This window comes from Squalius cephalus, assembly GCF_949319135.1.
Source record: "Squalius cephalus genome assembly, chromosome: 3".
Lineage (NCBI taxonomy): Eukaryota > Metazoa > Chordata > Actinopteri > Cypriniformes > Leuciscidae > Squalius > Squalius cephalus.
The window spans coordinates 14033173-14051645 of NC_137124.1; the positions used below are offsets into that span (position 1 = coordinate 14033173).

The 18473-nt window shown below is 38.2% G+C and overlaps 1 protein-coding gene across 1 annotated transcript in view; it reads right to left on the reverse strand.

Annotated features, from left to right (window-relative positions):
• Positions 1–245: 245 nt before the first annotated feature.
• LOC307155240 (stereocilin) overlaps positions 246–18473 on the reverse strand; it is a 33246-nt gene continuing 15018 nt past the window's right edge. The window contains exons 2-29 of the mRNA XM_079865801.1: positions 15389–15533; positions 14173–15306; positions 13331–13355; positions 12738–13233; positions 11372–12253; positions 11194–11256; positions 10605–10730; positions 10065–10231; positions 9795–9981; positions 9596–9711; positions 9389–9521; positions 9126–9308; positions 8327–8365; positions 8082–8252; positions 7818–7967; positions 7217–7275; positions 6884–7007; positions 6435–6517; positions 6215–6350; positions 4229–4425; positions 3762–4090; positions 3515–3684; positions 3278–3433; positions 3049–3191; positions 2809–2957; positions 2606–2703; positions 583–730; positions 246–405 (exon numbers count right to left, since the gene is read on the reverse strand). Of these exons, the coding sequence (XP_079721927.1) occupies positions 317–405; positions 583–730; positions 2606–2703; positions 2809–2957; positions 3049–3191; positions 3278–3433; positions 3515–3684; positions 3762–4090; positions 4229–4425; positions 6215–6350; positions 6435–6517; positions 6884–7007; positions 7217–7275; positions 7818–7967; positions 8082–8252; positions 8327–8365; positions 9126–9308; positions 9389–9521; positions 9596–9711; positions 9795–9981; positions 10065–10231; positions 10605–10730; positions 11194–11256; positions 11372–12253; positions 12738–13233; positions 13331–13355; positions 14173–15306; positions 15389–15452 (5817 nt within the window). The 5' untranslated portion in view covers positions 15453–15533 and the 3' untranslated portion in view covers positions 246–316. The remainder of the gene's footprint in view (positions 406–582; positions 731–2605; positions 2704–2808; positions 2958–3048; positions 3192–3277; positions 3434–3514; positions 3685–3761; positions 4091–4228; positions 4426–6214; positions 6351–6434; positions 6518–6883; positions 7008–7216; positions 7276–7817; positions 7968–8081; positions 8253–8326; positions 8366–9125; positions 9309–9388; positions 9522–9595; positions 9712–9794; positions 9982–10064; positions 10232–10604; positions 10731–11193; positions 11257–11371; positions 12254–12737; positions 13234–13330; positions 13356–14172; positions 15307–15388; positions 15534–18473) is intronic.

Sequence of the window (18473 nt, forward strand, 5' to 3'; positions counted from 1 at the left end):
TTTGTGCATTACTGAATCAGATGAATCTGTGTATATAGAACCATGCAAGAGACTAAATTATTGGAAAAGTCTTGCATATATCATCAGAGTGAAGTCTGTCAGTTTCACCATAAAAGGACCAGTTGTGAATTCCAAAAAAAAAAAGTTGTAAGGTCCAAAAAAACTTTTTTTTTAAATGTAAACATGCACAAATGAATTCTTAAAGTTTATTTGTAAATGATGTAAAATGTAAGTTTTGTGCTTGAGTTGACATTTAATTATAAAAGTAAGAATTCAATAAAGAGGAACAAATAAATAGCCTTATAGGTTATAATCTTTATAATAGAATCCACAATGTGCAGACAAAAAGTAATAAACATTTTGTAAAGCTGCTGGCAAACCATAACGACGGAGCCTGGTTCCTGCCTGCAGAGACAAATATATTGGTTAGTAAAATGACAGAGTTATGACTACAACTATATGCAATCCTTTCTAACTACCAAGATATATTTATTTAAGGATTCAAATAACTGCATGACAGGAGGTTAAGCTGTTCTCAGATCAACTAAAAAGAATGGTTTGAACTAGAACGGTACTGCTTACCTCTGTGCTCAAGCATGAGTTCGCCTTCATACTGGGCCATGCCAAGTGCTTGCCTTTGTTCACTGTCTAATTCTTCCCACTGCTCCTCTGTCACAGCACACGCTTGTTCAGAGCTCAGCCAAGACAGCTGCGTGGCACTGAATACCACCTGAAAATAATGAGACGCATGTCTGATGAACACTGTTGGCAGAGATTCGGGATCTTACTTACGTTGATCTTTGGTTGGAAGCTCTTAGTTTCAGGTAAGTCATCTAAGAAACATAAATGCCCTTTAAGGCCCAGTACAAATACTGTATATTTTTTTAAAAAACAGCTAGCAGCTGGGTCGCTTAAACAACCCACCAACCAACTAATCGAGTAATTGACCTTAACTGGAGGATGACCTCCACAATTATGTTAGTTTGGGGTTCACCTGATTCTGCTCAGATGCTTCTCTTTGGCTCGGTTTACACCTGGTATTAAGATGCGTTTTCGTTGATCGGATCACGGGTGGACAGCGCTAAATACAGGTGTAAATGGGGTCTGAAACTTTCGACCACTTCCAGAGGTAGTCGAAAACGCATTAGATTGGATAGCTTTTGTAGCGTAGACACTCAAGTGGTCGAATGCGATTGAACAGGAACAGACACAAAAGTCCCGCTACGGACTTAATGAGTAAACATGATGGGAAGCATGGGATTTAAACTTTGTCGGCTGAAGACCCAAGTTTGGTTTGAAGACGAAAAAGGTACCAAGCACAATGTTCTCTCACCATTCCTGATTTCTAACACGCATTCACTGTGGTTTTGCGGCTATCAGAACTGAAACAGAAGCTGCTGCTCTTTGCATGTTTTTCCGTTGTCTCTGGTCGTGTATTCATATGTAAATTACGCAAGCTAATTTTGTCCATTAGATCAAAAGATCGGAAAAAGCCCATAGATTTACCCACCCATAGACCCTCCTCTTGAAATCAGGACAGAAGTGGTTGAAAGTGGACAATAGAGATTAAAACACCAGTTGTAAACGGAAATGTGTCTCCCTCGTCTACTTGTGATCCGAACGCCCAAAACGCATCTTAATATACCATGTGTAAATAGGGCCTTAGGGGGTATTTTCATAAGACGTATCTGCATTCAAAAACAACAGAATGCATGAGTTTCCAGACCTGTGGGGCTATTTTAATCCAGACATGGCATCCTAACTCTTTCCAGCCAGCATTTCTATTTTTTTAAGTTGTCAGTCTCCGCCAGCATTTTGGGTCATTTTCACAAAAATTTCATGGCCCCCAGAATATATTGTTTTATGAATATTTCATAAGTTTCATAAAAAAGCAACATTCTGAGCAAAAGGCTGAGAAAGTCACGTTTTTGTCAAAGACTACGTCTGGATCAGATTCATTACGATGATCAAAACACAGATGGAGTAGATCGAGTCCATCAACACCCCTTGCACAGTCCTATACAACTTCCTGGGACGACATTTCATTCAGAAATTTATGCTGCTTATTGTTGATGATCGCATTATTTTTCATATTCATCTGCCTACATATGAGATCGCTCATTTTTGCTGCTTCTTTGCCTGTGTTTTGATCTTGAGAGATGTACTCATTTAGGAGATGTGTAATAGCGCCCCCCTACCTTATAACAGTATTAACACGGATAGCAGTAAAAATCTCATCAATGGCAGGGAAGTGTTTTCTCATAAAAGACGACAGAACTCGTCAATGGTGGGGAAAGAGTTTATGTGAAACCATGGCCTAAACGTTTATCTGAATGTATATGGCTGTAGCAGAGGCGCTGTAGATGGGAAGAATTGAACTGTTTTAACGTACAAACTGTCTAAAAGTGTTTACCGTTTTTCTGTGAATTTTGCGGATGAAATACAGTAATTTTAATAGGAATCCATGCGATTAAGAATTGCGCATTAGGATTTACCCATGCAGATTTCGCAAAGGGTTGTTGTGTGTAACTATTAAAGTGTAACAATAAACAGAAGGATGCCAAATGAAAGAAAATAAATGAAAGCATAAATATCCATCACTCACAGACAGTTTTCTTGGAGGTATTAAGGTTATTGCTGTTGGCGTCAGTCCTTCCACTTGCTCTTTTATAAGTGCAGACAATACCATATCTTCCAGACCAGCTGAGGACAGAGAATCCATTTGTCTTATTCGTTTTAGGAGCCTGCCCATTTTGGCATGTGTATATTGTCCATTGAACCGATTGTAATCGAATCCACAGTCAGTACCTGCCAAAGTTCCAATCTCAGTGAAGACCTCAGAGCCCCAGCTGCTGACTGGACCGAAGCCCAGAGGATTGGATAGGCGTGACGTCAGCGCCTCGGTCTGTTGCTCAGAACACGGCAGTACCATCTCCCTCAGAAACAAAGCGGCCACACTGATGGGCGCAAACACAACACAATGCTTTCAAAGATTTGAAGGTGAATCATATTACATTTTGGATTGTGTACATAGATTTGTCCACTGACCTTAGGTTGAAAGGATCTAGACGGGAAATTTCAGAGGAACTGAAGCCACAAAGCAGATGTCCAAGGGAAACAAGCTCCACTACATCAAGTTCTTCAGGCTTCCGTTGAAGTCGCTTCATTATGCCAAGGACAACTGCTCTCATCTGTAAAAAAAATAAAAATAGAAGTGATGTACAGTATCTTCCCTGTTTATGATATCAGGCTAATCCGAACAACTGTAAAAACATACTTTCTTTGTGCTCCACCCATTGAGGTCTCCAAGATGGGCCACCACCGCCAGACTGGACAAGTTGACAGCCTGTAGCTCTCTTTCCCCCATCTCGGTCACTATGCAACCCAGTTCCAACACCTGCTCTGGTTTAAGCTGCTTCACTGGTTTATACACCTAAGATAATAGTTGTTGTGTGAAAAAAAACATTGAATAATCATTGAACAACAGCATTTGGACAAGCACAAGCGGCTTAACTGGTCTGAGTTCCATCCAAAGTGCTTCACGTTGTTCTGCGTCAAGTGTGTCATCCTGACCAATGAACTCAACACATGTCTTCAGCTCCCTCCTCTTCATTCGATTCAGCTGATAGGACCTCCAGGCCGAGGGAAATGTCCCTTTAATGTCTGCACAGCTTGGGATGGGCCCTAGTAAGCAACAATATATGATTTACCTATCCGAAGAGGTCATAAATAACATCAGATGGATTCTGTACACAACTCACCCCTTCTCATCCACCATTGACCTTTAATGATCCTGTGAAGGAGACCATTCATCTTTTCTTGTAGTCCTTTCAGGTCCAAACAAGCCTTTCCCACTTCACTGTTTTTCCAAAGCCACTGGCTCATCAGAACCTGTTCAACTGTGTCTCTACCTAAATCAACCTTGAAGGAAAAATTTAAAAGATCAATGTGATTAAAGCTGAGAATTGGCCGAATGGATAGGCATGTGTTTCCCTTTACCAGTGGTAGGGATCTTATCTGCTGAGGTGAAAGGGTGAACAGAAGTCTTCCCACATGCTCAACATCCCCAACTGTCCATGTTTTTGGTTCTCTGTTGCAAACAACAGGGGCTTTGTCAAATTACCAATAAAGATGTATTTTGCTTGCTCAATGAGGAACTATATTTTTGCAGTTGAAGTCAGAACAAAGAGGTTGTCAACTAAATGAAAATGGAACAACTTTATCTCACCCCAGCATGCTCCTCTCTGTAAGTAAAGCTGATATTTGTCTGAAGGTGTCAGAGGGAAAGCAATATTGTTTTAGCTCCTCCAGTTGTAGTTTCAGGGCCTCTCTGTCCATATGAGACAACACATCACTGTCCAGGAACGGCAGAAGAGGGCCGAGCATGTCCATGAAGGACCCAGTGAGACCGTCTTCAGAGATGCCCTATCAATGGAGACAAAAGGATGGAAAGTAGGAATTTTGATTACAATTTATATGATCTAAGTCCGCACAATCTGGTTATTTGGCATATTTTATTTGATTTACACTATTGTTCAATTGTTTAGGGTCAGAAAGATTTTCTTTTAAATATAAGCATTTACGCAATATTGTGCATTCAATTTATTAAAAGTGACAGTAAAGACATTTATAATTTTTGACAATGTTACATTGATAATAATAAGAAATGTTTCTTGAGCATCAAATCAGCATATTAAAATGATTTCTGATTGATCATGTGACACTGAAACCTGGAGTAGGCTAATAGCTGTTTTGCCATTACAGAAATAAATTACATCGTAAAATATAATAAAATAGAAAACAGCTATTTTAAATTGTAGGACTTTATAACTCACAATTGCGAGTTTATATTGTGAAAGGCAATTCAATGGACTGACAATTCATTATGTAGATGGACAGTTCGTAGCTAACTGTATATCATTATGAATGCATTAGAAACTTTGAAATGCTTTTGCCCTTAATATAAAAGCTACAGTTCTGTCTGCAATTATGAAAAGAAACATTCTTATTAGATTTGTTTGGAAAAGTCTTGGACATAAACTTGCATTTTCATATAGTGCACAGAATTTTTTTTTGGAATCTGGCTTGTTTATTTGTGCATTACTGAATCAGATGAATCTGTGTATATAGAACCATGCAAGAGACTAAATTTAAAAGATCAATGTGATTAAAGATGAGCATTGGCCAAATGGATAGGCATGTGTTTCCCTTTACCAGTGGTAGGGATCTTATCTGCTGAGGTGAAAGGGTGAACAGAAGTCTTCCCACATGCTCAACATCCCCAACTGTCCATGTTTTTGGTTCTCTGTTGCAAACAACAGGGGCTTTGTCAAATTCCCAATAAAGATGTATTTTGCTTGCTCAATGAGGAACTACATTTTTGCAGTTGAAGTCAGAACAAAGAGGTTGTCAACTAAATGAAAATGGAACAACTTTATCTCACCCCAGCATGCTCCTCTCTGTAAGTAAAGCTGATATTTGTCTGAAGGTGTCAGAGGGAAGGTGTCACAATTGCGAGTTTATATCTTGCAATCCTGACTTTTTTTTCAGAATTGTGAAATATAAACTTGCAATTTCCAGTTATAAAGTCCTACAATTTAAAATAGCTGTTTTCTATTTTATTATATTTTTACGATGTAATTTATTTCTGTAATGGCAAAACAGCTATTTGCCTACTCCAGTTTTCAGTGTCACATGATCAATCAGAAATCATTTTAATATGCTGATTTGATGCTCAAGAAACATTTCTTATTATGTTTATGAATTGCGAGTTTATATCTCACAGTTCTGACTTTATAACACAATTGTGAATTTATGTCACGCAATTCTGAGGAAAAAAGTCAGAATTGTGAGATAAAAAGTACAATTTTCAAAACTTATTTAGTGGTGTAACAAACTTCCAAACATAAGAGACTTCTTTCAAAAATGTTACAAAAAAAAACCCTCCAAACTTTTGAATGGTAGTCAATAAACCATCCAAACCACATCCATATATATTCCAGATTTTTGGAAATGCTTTTCTGCATTTTGCAACAGTAAAATTGGATTTCAATTATTTGCAAATGAAAACAATCATTTGGTGACTTTTGTCCACCTAAAACAGTTACTGGATGAGATCACATTCATCTGGGTCACTGTGAAACTTTTAAAAACTCCTCCGCTGCATTGGATTCAGTCATGAAATTTTGAACAACTGCAATGATTTCGCTCTTACGAGTACATCGACAGCTTTCTCAGCTAAGGCCGTTTGCTTGTGTCGTGGCAGCTGAAGAAAGTCAATAAAGTGTTGTTGGACATAGTCTAGAACACTTAAGAATGAGGAGTTAGACAGGTGCTCCATCATGGTCAACCTGTGAGACAAAAATACATCAATAAGACCCTGCAAGTAAAAGAACGAACAAATGAGATGCTGGGTAATCAACTGCTGATCTTACGGTAATCTTGCAGCAAATGAGGGGTCCAAGTCATTTAGATCAATATCAGGCTGTTTCCGTAGCTCCACCACAATGCATTTCCTCTATTGAAACATAACATCAATTCTTTATTTTCTCTCCATTTGCATGTCTAATACAGACATGGTAATGTTCCCTTTCCTACTCAGTTGAGTCATATGCTTTCATAATGAAAAACATAAATGAGGCAAATTACTTAAAGTACCATGAGCGATGTTAAATCATTTGATTATACAGTTATATTACTTAATCAAAAATATTATAAACTCTGCATTTTACATTAGGACAGCAAAGGCTTTTAAGTCAAGTCACCTTCATTTATATAGCGCTTTTTACAATACAGATTGTTTCAAAGTTGCTTTACAGTGATGGTCATGTGTATATTTTAATGGTATTGTGTATATTAAAAAGATTGTTTCTCATATTCTTACCAAACCAGATCGAAGTCCTCCTGGCAATTTAGTGAGGAACTGCAACAATTCGGAGAAGCCTGACTCATTTACCCATAGCTTCAGCCAATCACAGCTCATCCCACCTGCAATACGACCTAAATCTCTTCAGTGGGAAATAAACATTTTTGTAAGAATGTTATTACATTTCAAAACAATGCAAATACAAAGACAATGCATAATATTTGTGCTATAGATGTTTAGTTCCAGACTATGATGCAAAAAAGACCAGCATGAATTTCCAAAGCAAATAGCTGGTAAGGCTAGTTGACCATTCAACAATCATAAAGTTTAGTAATGCTTGTTATCACTTACAGTAGTGTCTCTCTTGTGATGTTTACGGTCTGCTCAATCATTTTGAACAGCATTTGAGCCTGTTGTGTCAAATACAACAAGTGAGTCTGAGAAACTGGATCGCCCTCAAGGTAGTATCTGATACACTTTTGGCTGAGACAAAGTCTCTTTAATGTGGGTGATTATTAATTTATATTGCCTGGTGGAGGCTATTGTACCACATTAAAATCAATTTGCTTGATGACAGTAGAGGGGCTCAGATTATTAATTTACTGAAAGGCTCCTTTGAAGCATGACAAATAAGCCATCAAAGAACTTGAGATCAGCTTTGTCTGGCAAGCACAGTAGAGGGCACTGAATGTAATGTACAGTGTGCTAGAACTGAACACCAAGTGCTTCCATCATTTCCTTCAAATGCTTTTATGCAATTAAGGGGCGAAATAATACATATATGTAAATCAAATATGTTTAATTTACATTTAACATTACCAAAGTCTGATGCCTCTGGACAGTGTTAGCTGAAGGCTTACAAAATGTCTGTTTTCATACATCCAATACAAGAGTTTGTGAACTAGAAAAAAGCAAGCTTGCTAAAACCAAAGGTATGAAATTAGGGTTGTACCTGTTGATGAGACCAGGGCATATGCTTATACAGAGATATGTGTTGAAGAACTGTCTCTCCATTTAGATCTGACATTAATTTCTTCAATGAGACGAATGGAAGAAGACATTGCAGTTGCTGTGTTATATGTACAGATGTGCGTTCCAGAGCCTTCAAACAAACGAAAATGTTTTCATGCACCAACAGACCAAACCAAATCTAATGCATACGCACAAATGGCAAATTGGAGATTGTTTAGTCTAAAATACAAGCAGAAGTTCAAACCTGTTGGAGTGCAAAATAGACCATCGCTCGATGAGCAGGTTGCAGGTCAGACAGCAGGGAACTCCAACACCGACAATCAGGTGTAGACTCAGGTACAACCAACTTTCTCAAGAAAGAAGGCCCCAGACCCAGGAACAATGGCTTCAATCTGCAGAGTGTGTTGGCACTGAACTAAACAGGATTGAGACTGTGAACACAAGACTCACTTAAAATAAGTATCATAATTAGTCTGGTATACAGCTTACATTTGTTTCTTCTGCTATTTTGTTCAGTATCTGGAATGCCTGCATTAAAAGAAATGGAAAATGGTTCTAATATATAGGTGAAATTATGTAATGCACTTCCAGTGACTAAATACAATATCATTCTATCAGGGTTGTGCAAAATTCAGAATTGAGAAATTGGCATCTGCCCAATGGACCCTTTTCACAGAATGTGATGATGTGTTTGCACAGTTACTAACATCTTAAATCTAGCAAAGTTATATTAATATTTTATATATTAATTTTTTATTTAAAAAAAAAATTGCGATGTACATTTATAACAATATACATTGCGTTATATTACCATGGCCACCGTAATCAAGCTCACTGTATTTTTTTTTCTACTTTTGGAAAGTCATAGAAATGCTATTTTAGATTTTTTAATTTTGCAATTGGATCAAATGGGATTGCAAAATTGATATTTGTTGTAGTTTCCGTTCACCACTATACAAGTTTACTCGACAATGACAACTTCCGCTTCTGAAAACCCTGAAAATGTGAAGAGTTCATTCATGAGTTGGAATTTGAAAAGGAATAGAACTCTATCTATCCATTCATACATCATTTAGTTGTTCTATCTATTTGTCATTCTATCTATCTGTATATATCTGTCTTTCATCCATAATTCAATGTGTCTTGACAAACTTTGCTTGTCAAGTTAAAAATTAATATAAATCTACAATTCTGCCTGTTGTTCAAATTCAGGAATTGAATTGGAATTTAAAAGGCCTTCTCAATTCAGTTCTGAATATTGCACAACCCTGCATCCTAATATGCTTACCTGTGCAGGTGGGAAAGTTGGCATGTCTGGCAGAGTTACCAGATCCAACAACTTGCTTGAGGACAACGGCTCCAAAAATGTTGCGCCCATTTGTGGCAACATACCATGTAATGAGGCCATTGCCGAAGCTGATAAGATGCTGGCATTTAAAGATTTAAGGGCCATTCCAAGCCAGTGCGACAGCTGCAGATAAAATAAATCTACATGAATTACACTTCAAACATTATTATACAATGCATTACATCTAGAAAATAAAGTCTCACTCTGCCACTTCCACTGACGTGTCCCTCTGACACACATCGAGCCAGCTGCTGCCACAGGATGGGTGAGAGATTTGATGAAGACAATAGCTGCTGTAAGTCCTCAGAGTCAAGGTAACACACAAGAACTCCTAACCTGTTGTGAGAAACATGGTGTTTTGTTTTGTACTTGTTATTTAATGTCAAATGATATTGAACTTGAATTTGTACCTCATTATGTTGTCACTCGTCAGGTTCTTCCCCCTGCCAAAGACAGAACGAAGTACATGGTGCCCCCTTGTGGCATCCAAACTGCTGTTCCCCAGCATCTCCATTAAGGGCATGAGCTGTCAAACATTCAGATGCAACTTTCAGCATGTGAAAAGTAGAAGGAAAAAAAGTAGGATTCCCTGAAGGAGCCGTTACTTACTTGTTGAGATGTGAGCTGCTGAAAGTGACTGACTGGGAGATGTGGAAGTAAGGGTAGAATGGAGCTGAGGAAGTATGGAGGCCATGTAGGGACATCTCCAGCTTCGCTGGACTGCAACAGGCGCTTTACGAAGGCTTGTTTTTGTGGAGACTTCATCTCAGAGCTGTGATCCCTAATAGCCATCAGTCTGGAGCGATTGAACAAGAGTTGAAATCATGAACATGTAGAGAACTGAATTATGAGGATATCATTTCTATATGATCCACTTACACACTTTCATTGACCATGAGAGAGGCAGGGAAGGTCATAATGTCAGAGACAGACATGTATGGTATAAATTGGGAAAGGTCGATGAAAAGTTCTGGTGTGACACGTGGAAACTTGTGAATGAAAGCAGCTGTCATGGTTTCCATGGCCTCTTGTTCTTTTGGAGAGACCTGTGAATGACACCAGTTGAATGTACATATACTTCTAAGTAGGGATAAATGATAAATTGGTATTATATTGGTTAACTGATACTGTTGGTTAAGTCATACTGTTCATTATAGTGTTGCAATGCAAACAATTACTTGTAGCATTTAAAATGATTGATTTGGGTTTTTACTGTTTTATTTTTTAGTAAAAAAACAAATTATCAGTATAGGCCAGAATTTTAATTCACTTCATAAATCATTTGAATTTTAAATGAACATTATATGACTTTATCTAAGCCATAACATGAAAATTATCAGCTTATCAGTATCGTCCAGATCTCACTCTTTTGGAATAACATCTAAAATGAGCTCAGTCATGTAAAATGTTTTTGTTCACCTGTATAGTTTCCACATGAAGTTGATCCCAACTCTGATGAACTTGGGAAATGAATCTTTTCACAGCATCTTTTTCTGCCGACAGAACTACACTGCGAATACTCTCTCTAGGCATCTGTAGGTACTCCTTGGAGTATATAAATGTCAGCATTAGATATTGACAAATGTATACTGACAAAATAGTGCAGTTTTGCAAGAAACATCTGTAACAGAGTTTCATTTATTAACTAGCTTCAAGAAACAACAGTATGAAAGTGATAAGAACTATATTTTATATGTTGGGTCTGAATTGAGTTTAACTCAAGGGTTTTCAAACTTGGTTATGCATAAAAATGTAAAATAACTATATTGAAATTAAATTATATTTTAATCGTTTTAGCAAAATGATCATTATGGAGTCAACATGTCTTTATATCACACACAATTTTCTCACATAGTAAAAATAGGTCTTCACATGAACATATTTATAGCTATCTTCATCATTTAAAAATGGGGATTATTACATTTAGGACTCTCTTGCAATAAACAAGTTTGAAAACCCTTTGGTTGAACTGACTAGGTAAGTTACCATCCAAGATAATGAGTTATACCTGCATTAAAAATCTTAAAGCAGAAGAGTTGCCTCCCCTCTGAATAAGATCCCACAGGACAGGCTGCTGGGAAGAAAAGACTTTGAAACTCAATGCATCAAGCAGCATGGTAATATAATAATAAAATACTACTTGTACTAGCATGGGAAGTTATGCAACTTTTCAATGCAAGACATACACTGAAACAGCTTAAAAGGTCTTCTTTTAAGGTAGAGTTTTGCTCTCTCTTCAGGTAGACGGCAACAGTGTGAAGTACACTTAAGGATGCGTCTGGCCGTAGAGTGGCCCAGAAGGAAGCATTGTCCTGGAGGCTGGACAGAAGAATGGCCTGACCCAGGCCCTGACGCACCTCCAGTTCTCCCTCCTCCAAACCCGCTGAGAGCCCTACCACAAAGTCCAACACTCGAAGCACGTAGCTTACTGTAGCCAACCAACCCGTACGTTCATCCATTACTCCTTCGCATAGAGTGAGCTTATGAATGGCTTCTTGTAGAACGGGAAATGGGTTCACACAAAGTTGAGAAGTGTCAAAGTCATATGGTGCTGGCAGCATGTCAAACAGCTTCTGGAGGACACACTTGGCGCCCTGTGTTTCTTCAGAGTTCAAACAGTAATCTAAGAGCGAAGGCAGCTTTAGAACTAATGTGAGGTACAGTGTGGTGTTTTTGCAAATAGTGTCCTTCAAACCAGCTTTACTGCTGCAAAGTTCAAGGGCGGTGAAGTTCATAAATTGCTCTGCCTTCCAGTTTGAGTAGTCACAGTTGTCTACGTGGACACCATAAGAGTGATTAGGGACTTTGGAGCAGTACTCCGCCGCCCAGCTCCCATCTTGGGGCATCTGAGATGACTCATTTCCGCACAAAGAGGCAATAAGGGCTGTGTTATTGGGCAGAAAACACCTTCTAAAATCCTGGGCAGTTAGAGTTTTGCTGCTTAGCAGTGCTAAGCAATCCTCGGTGGCGTCTGGAGGAGATCCCCCAGAAACATCGTTGGAGAGCTGAAGACAGAGGTCATCAATACTTGACTGGTTGAGGTAATGGTAATCCCTTGTAGATTCTACCTGAGAAAATTTCACAGAAAAGCAATTCAGGGAGATTTAATTTAGGTGTTTAATCACATATACACACATTGAGCGCACCAACACAGCTTGTGTGTCGCACACTAGAACAAACTTCATTGGCTCTCACGCAGCAAATCCATTTGAGCTTCCATGTTTATTATATGTGAAGTGCCCTATGTATGTGTTGAACACTGTTTACATGAAAATAAAAGACTAAATTAAATCTGTTCATCATATAAAGGGGTCATGTCTCTTCACAAAACTTGGATTAAACCGCTAAATGGCAATAAAACCATTTTGGATCTTAATTTTAGTTACCTGTGCTTTCGATGGAGGGACAGAAACCTGACAAGTATTATTTAAAATCTATCTTAATTTGTGTTTCGAAGATTAACCAAAGTCTTATGGGTTTGAAACGACGTTATGGTGAGTAAACGATGACAGAATTTTCCCGGGAACATAAACTAAATGTAGCTCAATTTACCTTATGTGCATGTTGCAGCCAGAATGTAGAGTTGGCACACACAGTTTTGTTAAATTCGTGAGTGAAGTATTCGCTGCAAACGTGAGCCCAAAGAAAATCTTCCTCAGCTGCCGAGAGGTACCAAGCAGCATCGGAGCAGGTCGCGTGCAGGTCTACCCCATAATGGTTGACTTCAGAGTCCTCTGAGCCACCCTCTCCATCAAAAAGATTGCAGTAGAGGAAGACGGTAAAATTTGAGACCCCAGTGAGACCAGGGATAGAGGCATTACAGGCAGCTTCTAGAATCTCTGCTGAAAGTGAGGGGTTTGAATCACTCTGCTCATGGACTTTTAGCTGGGATTTGTTAAGTTTAGGCCTTCTAGATGAGTGCTGAGGTTTCGAATTCCTTGTTTCCTCTTCTGGAGATGGGCAGGTCATTAAAGACGGCATTCTGGGTAAACCATCTGACCTGAAACCCATCGCTTGAGCGTTCCATGTCAAGTTATGTCTAATTCCCCTGTACAAAGATGACAAAAAACTCTGTTAATTTATGATAATCTTCTTTATACACTTAGAAATGAGTTTGAAATGTTTCTGATTCTCGTGACACTTACCACAATATTAGCTGCCTGAGGTCACCTTTACAAAGAAACAATGGAAAAGTTATGGGTGAATAGTTTATTGAAACAAATCACAGATGATCGCAGAACACTGTTGATTAATTGAGGAAAATGGAGAGCCACGCACTGTATTATACAATTGGCCTTGATGTAACAGCATAGCTGTGCACATAATACCAGGGGTGTACGATTACCAGCATAAAAGACAGAGGAAATTATCCAGGCTATAGAATTTAGAGTAACAAAGATCTGGTTAATGACTAACAATGCCATTGTGATTTCAGTCAGGGTTGTGCGACATTTAGAATATAATTGAGATTGCTTTTTAAAATTAAATGACTTACATTTAAGTTGAAGTAACAAAAAGGATGCAGAACTGTAATGTGAATTTGTATGTAGAAAAGTAGAATCAAAATGAAATGGAAAGATGGCTGTAATTTTTAACTCGATAAGCATAGTTTATCAAGAACTTAAAATTATGCTTAAAGTCTTGTTTGAAAGTTTTGGGGTTTGAAGGCTTATAGGCCTTGCAGACAGAATCCAAGTTCATTAGATAATGAATGTGACAGGTTAACTACATGCACCATATGCTAGAGCAGGGTTTCTCAAACTCGGTCCTGGAGGGCCACTGTCCTGCACAGTTTAGCTCCAACCCTGATCAAACACACCTAAGCAAGCTAATCAATGTCTTCAGGATCACTAGAAACTCACAGCTAGGTGTGTTTGATCAGGGTTGGAGCTAAACTGTGCAGGACAGTGGCCCTCCAGGACCGAGTTTGAGAAACCCTGTGCTAGAGCCTGTTAAAGGCTAAAAAAAACAGCAGGACTATACTTGCCTACGGAACATCTTCCATGATGACTGTACTGTGATTCACCCACCATGATGCTTACATCATCCAGCAGTGCCTTGGTCATATGTGACACTTTTCTTCTCAGATTACTATACACACTGCGGCCAACATTGTGCAGAAATCCATGTCTGAGGTTATCCAAGCCCTGCAGGAGGGCGGGATTACGCTCTGCGAACTGTGCTGCCCTTTCTCCTGCGTTTGACCTTGACAAAGCCTGAAGAAGCAGTGCCTGCATAGAAGCAAGGCTCTCTGAATCAGTGCCCGACTTGTTCAACAAGAGCTGCTCCTCACGAAGCACCTCGGGTGGCACGAAGAAGGGTTTAAAACGCCCTGTAGAGAGTGTGGAATCTCTTTGATTGTTTTCCACACTCACAGGGTGTAGACTGACCACAGGTTTCCAGTTCCTGGTCTCCATAAAGCTGATGAACTGCTCAAGCCAGCTTAGGTTAAAGGCACAATCATTTCGTCCTTTCAGGACACAGATGAAACCCTGGAGACCTGCGACGGCCTGGCCATACGTCCCACTGACCATAGCTTGAAGAACAGTTTCAAGCAAGGCGCTGATGGTCTTCCAATTCTGAGAAACAAAAGTCAAGATGGGTTTTTGAGGCTGGCGTTCAGTGAGGGTCAAAATGCTCTGTACCAACCCAAGAAGTCCATCCCAATGTGGGCTGCCCCTGAGCGACAGAAACAGATCCTGGAGTCTGAAGGTGGGTCGCGGGGGACTTTTCCCATCCCATATTCCAAGAGATGTTTCCCTTCCAGTCTGAAGAAGAGAATATAGCAGGTTCTCCCAAAACTGGTCATCACTAAAAGGTTGCTGACGATCATCTACCTCTGCGCTCATCTCTTGCAGATACATGGAGATGTTATAAAGGAATCCTGACAGCCTGTTTCGATCGAAGGCTTTGTTTAAAGATGGGAGACTTGTGCTTTTCCTTGGCAGGACACCTAGAGACTTGAGACCTCCCATAATGCTCCTCACTATGGAATGAATTTGTTGATCCTTTTGTATTTCTACTGGTGGCTGTACTCGGTGTGGACTCCATCTTCCACCCTTCCTCCATATCTCAACAAGCTCTTTTAAAATCGCCTCCTTCTGGTCCTCTTTTTTGCTCGCTAACATGAGAGGAAGATTCAGTGAAGTTAGACTGTGAAACAAATTGAGTTATTGTACCAACAACAGCCAGAATTGTCTTACCTCCAGCAATGGCTGATACTTGTTCCAGTAAAAGCAAAATCACAACAATTCCCAACTTGCCCATCCTAAGTTCCTTTGCCTCAAGTTAGCACGGACAAAGTCATTTTGTTGTCCTTGTAAGACTGCATTTATGTTCCTTTAGGAGCTGACAGAGACATTCAGAGAGTAAAGTGTCACACTGTGGAGTGCACATGAAATCTTAATGACTATCCACTGTCACTTGGCTAAACTTTCACAAAGAAAAGTTTGCCACTTTAAGTCTAAACCAAGTCTAAAACAAGAAAAAGTAAACAATTATTTTCAATTTGTTCTTTCTCAGTTTTGTCTTGAAAAACAAGACATTTAATTAGTATAATTAAATGTGGATTATTCATGGATTTGTAAAATACTATTACAAATTAGACTTAAAAGGGTTTTTGTAATACTTATCTAAATGCATTTAGTCTTGAAAAATAAAACATTCAATTCTGACATTGTCTACATTTGTAAAACACTTTTAGATTTTTTTCAGCAGCTACTTACATATAAGCTGTTGTGTCTGTTTAATCCTGTCCGTATCTGTGAAAATAGATGGATGTCTCTAGGATTGCGAGTGTGAGCTAATTTCTCTCTCTCTCTCTCTCTCTCTCTCTCTCTCTCTCTCTCTCTCTCTCTCTCTCTCTCTCTCTCTCTCTCTCTCTCTCTCTCTCTCTCAGCATTTGTCACTTTTTGATCCGCTCCCCCTCCCAGTCTTTGAGATTCAATTGGATCCTCAAAAGCTAAAGCTTCATGTTTCAGCGACATCGTCCCATCATGTGCCAGCTGACTGTGTGCTGGAGTGAGAGGCCAGAGGCTCAGGCATGTAATATGAGAAAAGAGAAAGGCCAAGGAACTTTAAGAGGGTATACTCTTGTATCACAAGGCAATTTCATAGTAATTAAGATTAAAGGAGTAACAAAGGTAGGTCATTACTTTGACTGAGGCTAAAATGGAGCACAGTAGATATACAATAGATAATGCACATTGGCTGCATAATAAAAATCAATCGAATAATAGTTATTTTGATGGTGATATTCCAAAAAATGTATATCACTTATTCTTTATGGTTATAATGATACATGCCAGTGTTATTTTAGTATTATTTATTTACTATTAATGTATTTATTAATATTTTGAATTAGCTTTAGAATCAGTTTCCATTTTAATTTGAGTTCAAATTTTAGTAATTTGATGTGCTTTTTAAAAATTTTATCAACATATTTTTTCCGCTTAAAAGCTTACATAAAGCACTTAATTATGATTGAATCACTACACGCCGTTTTTTTATTGCTCAATCTGACATCTCATGAGGTAATTTTCACCTGCGCCAACACTGACATAAAATGGTACCCTTGTCCTCATGGGTATTGTTTTTCTTATGTGGCAGCCAGCAGGTCGCCTACAGCTGTCATAAAACAAAAGTGTCCCTAAGGGCCACACAATCAGGCCCTTCACTGATGTTTGAAATCATCTCTCTCTTGTCCGAGGCCTGTCTACAGCATCTGAAACCTGAGTGGGTTGAGTGAAAGGCCTAGCACAGCCTCCCCACAAGCCTTTTAATTCTGTGTTGCTGTCGCCTGCAGCGGAACAATAACTTCCTCTTGTATTATTGATGCCTGAGGGAGCGGCGGTCACTCGGCAGCATGGAGCTCGGTTGGCTGCAGGAATATTAAATGAGAAACTTTACTCCTCATGCCTTTGACTAACTCCACTCAAATCGCACAAAGCAGTCAGCTTGTTTGTTTGCTCTGACATGCATATGACTAAAAACAAAGCTCAAAAATATAGCTAAGTGGGAAAAAAGTATTAGTTGCATGCTGTCTAACTGAATAACTGTGAATTGTAAAAAAAAATAAAAACAGTTAAAAGAGCTCGCAGATCTAATGTAGACAAACTCAAGGCTTACAGTAAGTTTATCATAACTTATTCAGACATGTTAGCCCACATGGAAAGAACCTATATGAGGATATATGCGCATACAGTACCAGTCAAAAGTTTGGAAACATTACTATTTTTAATGTTTTTGAAAGAAGTCTCTTATGCTCATCAAGCCTGCAGTTAAAAAAAAAAAACAGTAATATTATGAAATATTATTACAATTTAAAATAATGGTTCTCTTTTTTAATATATTTTAAAATGTAATTTATTTTTGTGATGCAAAGCTGAATTTTCATCAGCAAGTACTCCAGTCTTTGGTGTCTTATGATCCTTCAGAAATCATTCTAATATGATGATTTGATGCTCAGTTATTATCAATGATGGAAACAGTTGTGCTGTTTAATATATTTTTTTGGAATACTTTTTTCAGGATTCATTGATGAGTAAAACGTTAACAGCATTTATTCATAAAAACAGCATTTATTCAAAATAAAAACATTTCTAACAATATAAATTGTTACCATCACCTTTTATCAATTTAACGCATCCTTGTTGAATTAAAGTACTAATTTCTTTAAAAAAAAAAAAAGTTATTGTTCCCAAACCTTTGAACGGTAGTGTATATTGTTACAAAAGATTTCTTTTCTAAATAAATACAGTTCTTTTTAACTTTTTATTCATCAAATAATCCTATATAATTTTACTAATATATAGGTAAACATATAGGTGAACATAGAGGTGAACATATAGGTGCATCTATACGTGCTTATATGCACACATATATACGTGCATATATGTACCTATATAGGTACAGGTATGCACGTATATATGTACACATATATGTACACATATGTGCATATATGTACATATAATATAGGAAAACGGCCAATTTTATATATGTCACATATATTAAAAACCTATATCAAAACCTATATTAAAACATATATGTTTATATAGGTTATTTCCATGTGGGAGACTAACTGTACCAAAGCATCTTTTGGTCCAATGTGGAAAATATCAAGTAAATATGGTCATGTAAAGTATAACCTTTGAGATGGATGGAAAGATTATAGCCTATTTCAATGCCTTTGCGAGCGAAGCTCCTTGGGAAAACAAATATTTTGCAATCGAATGCAAAAGCATTGAAGTATAATTTTCCTCTGCATCTCATATTTTTGTTCCCCAAAAT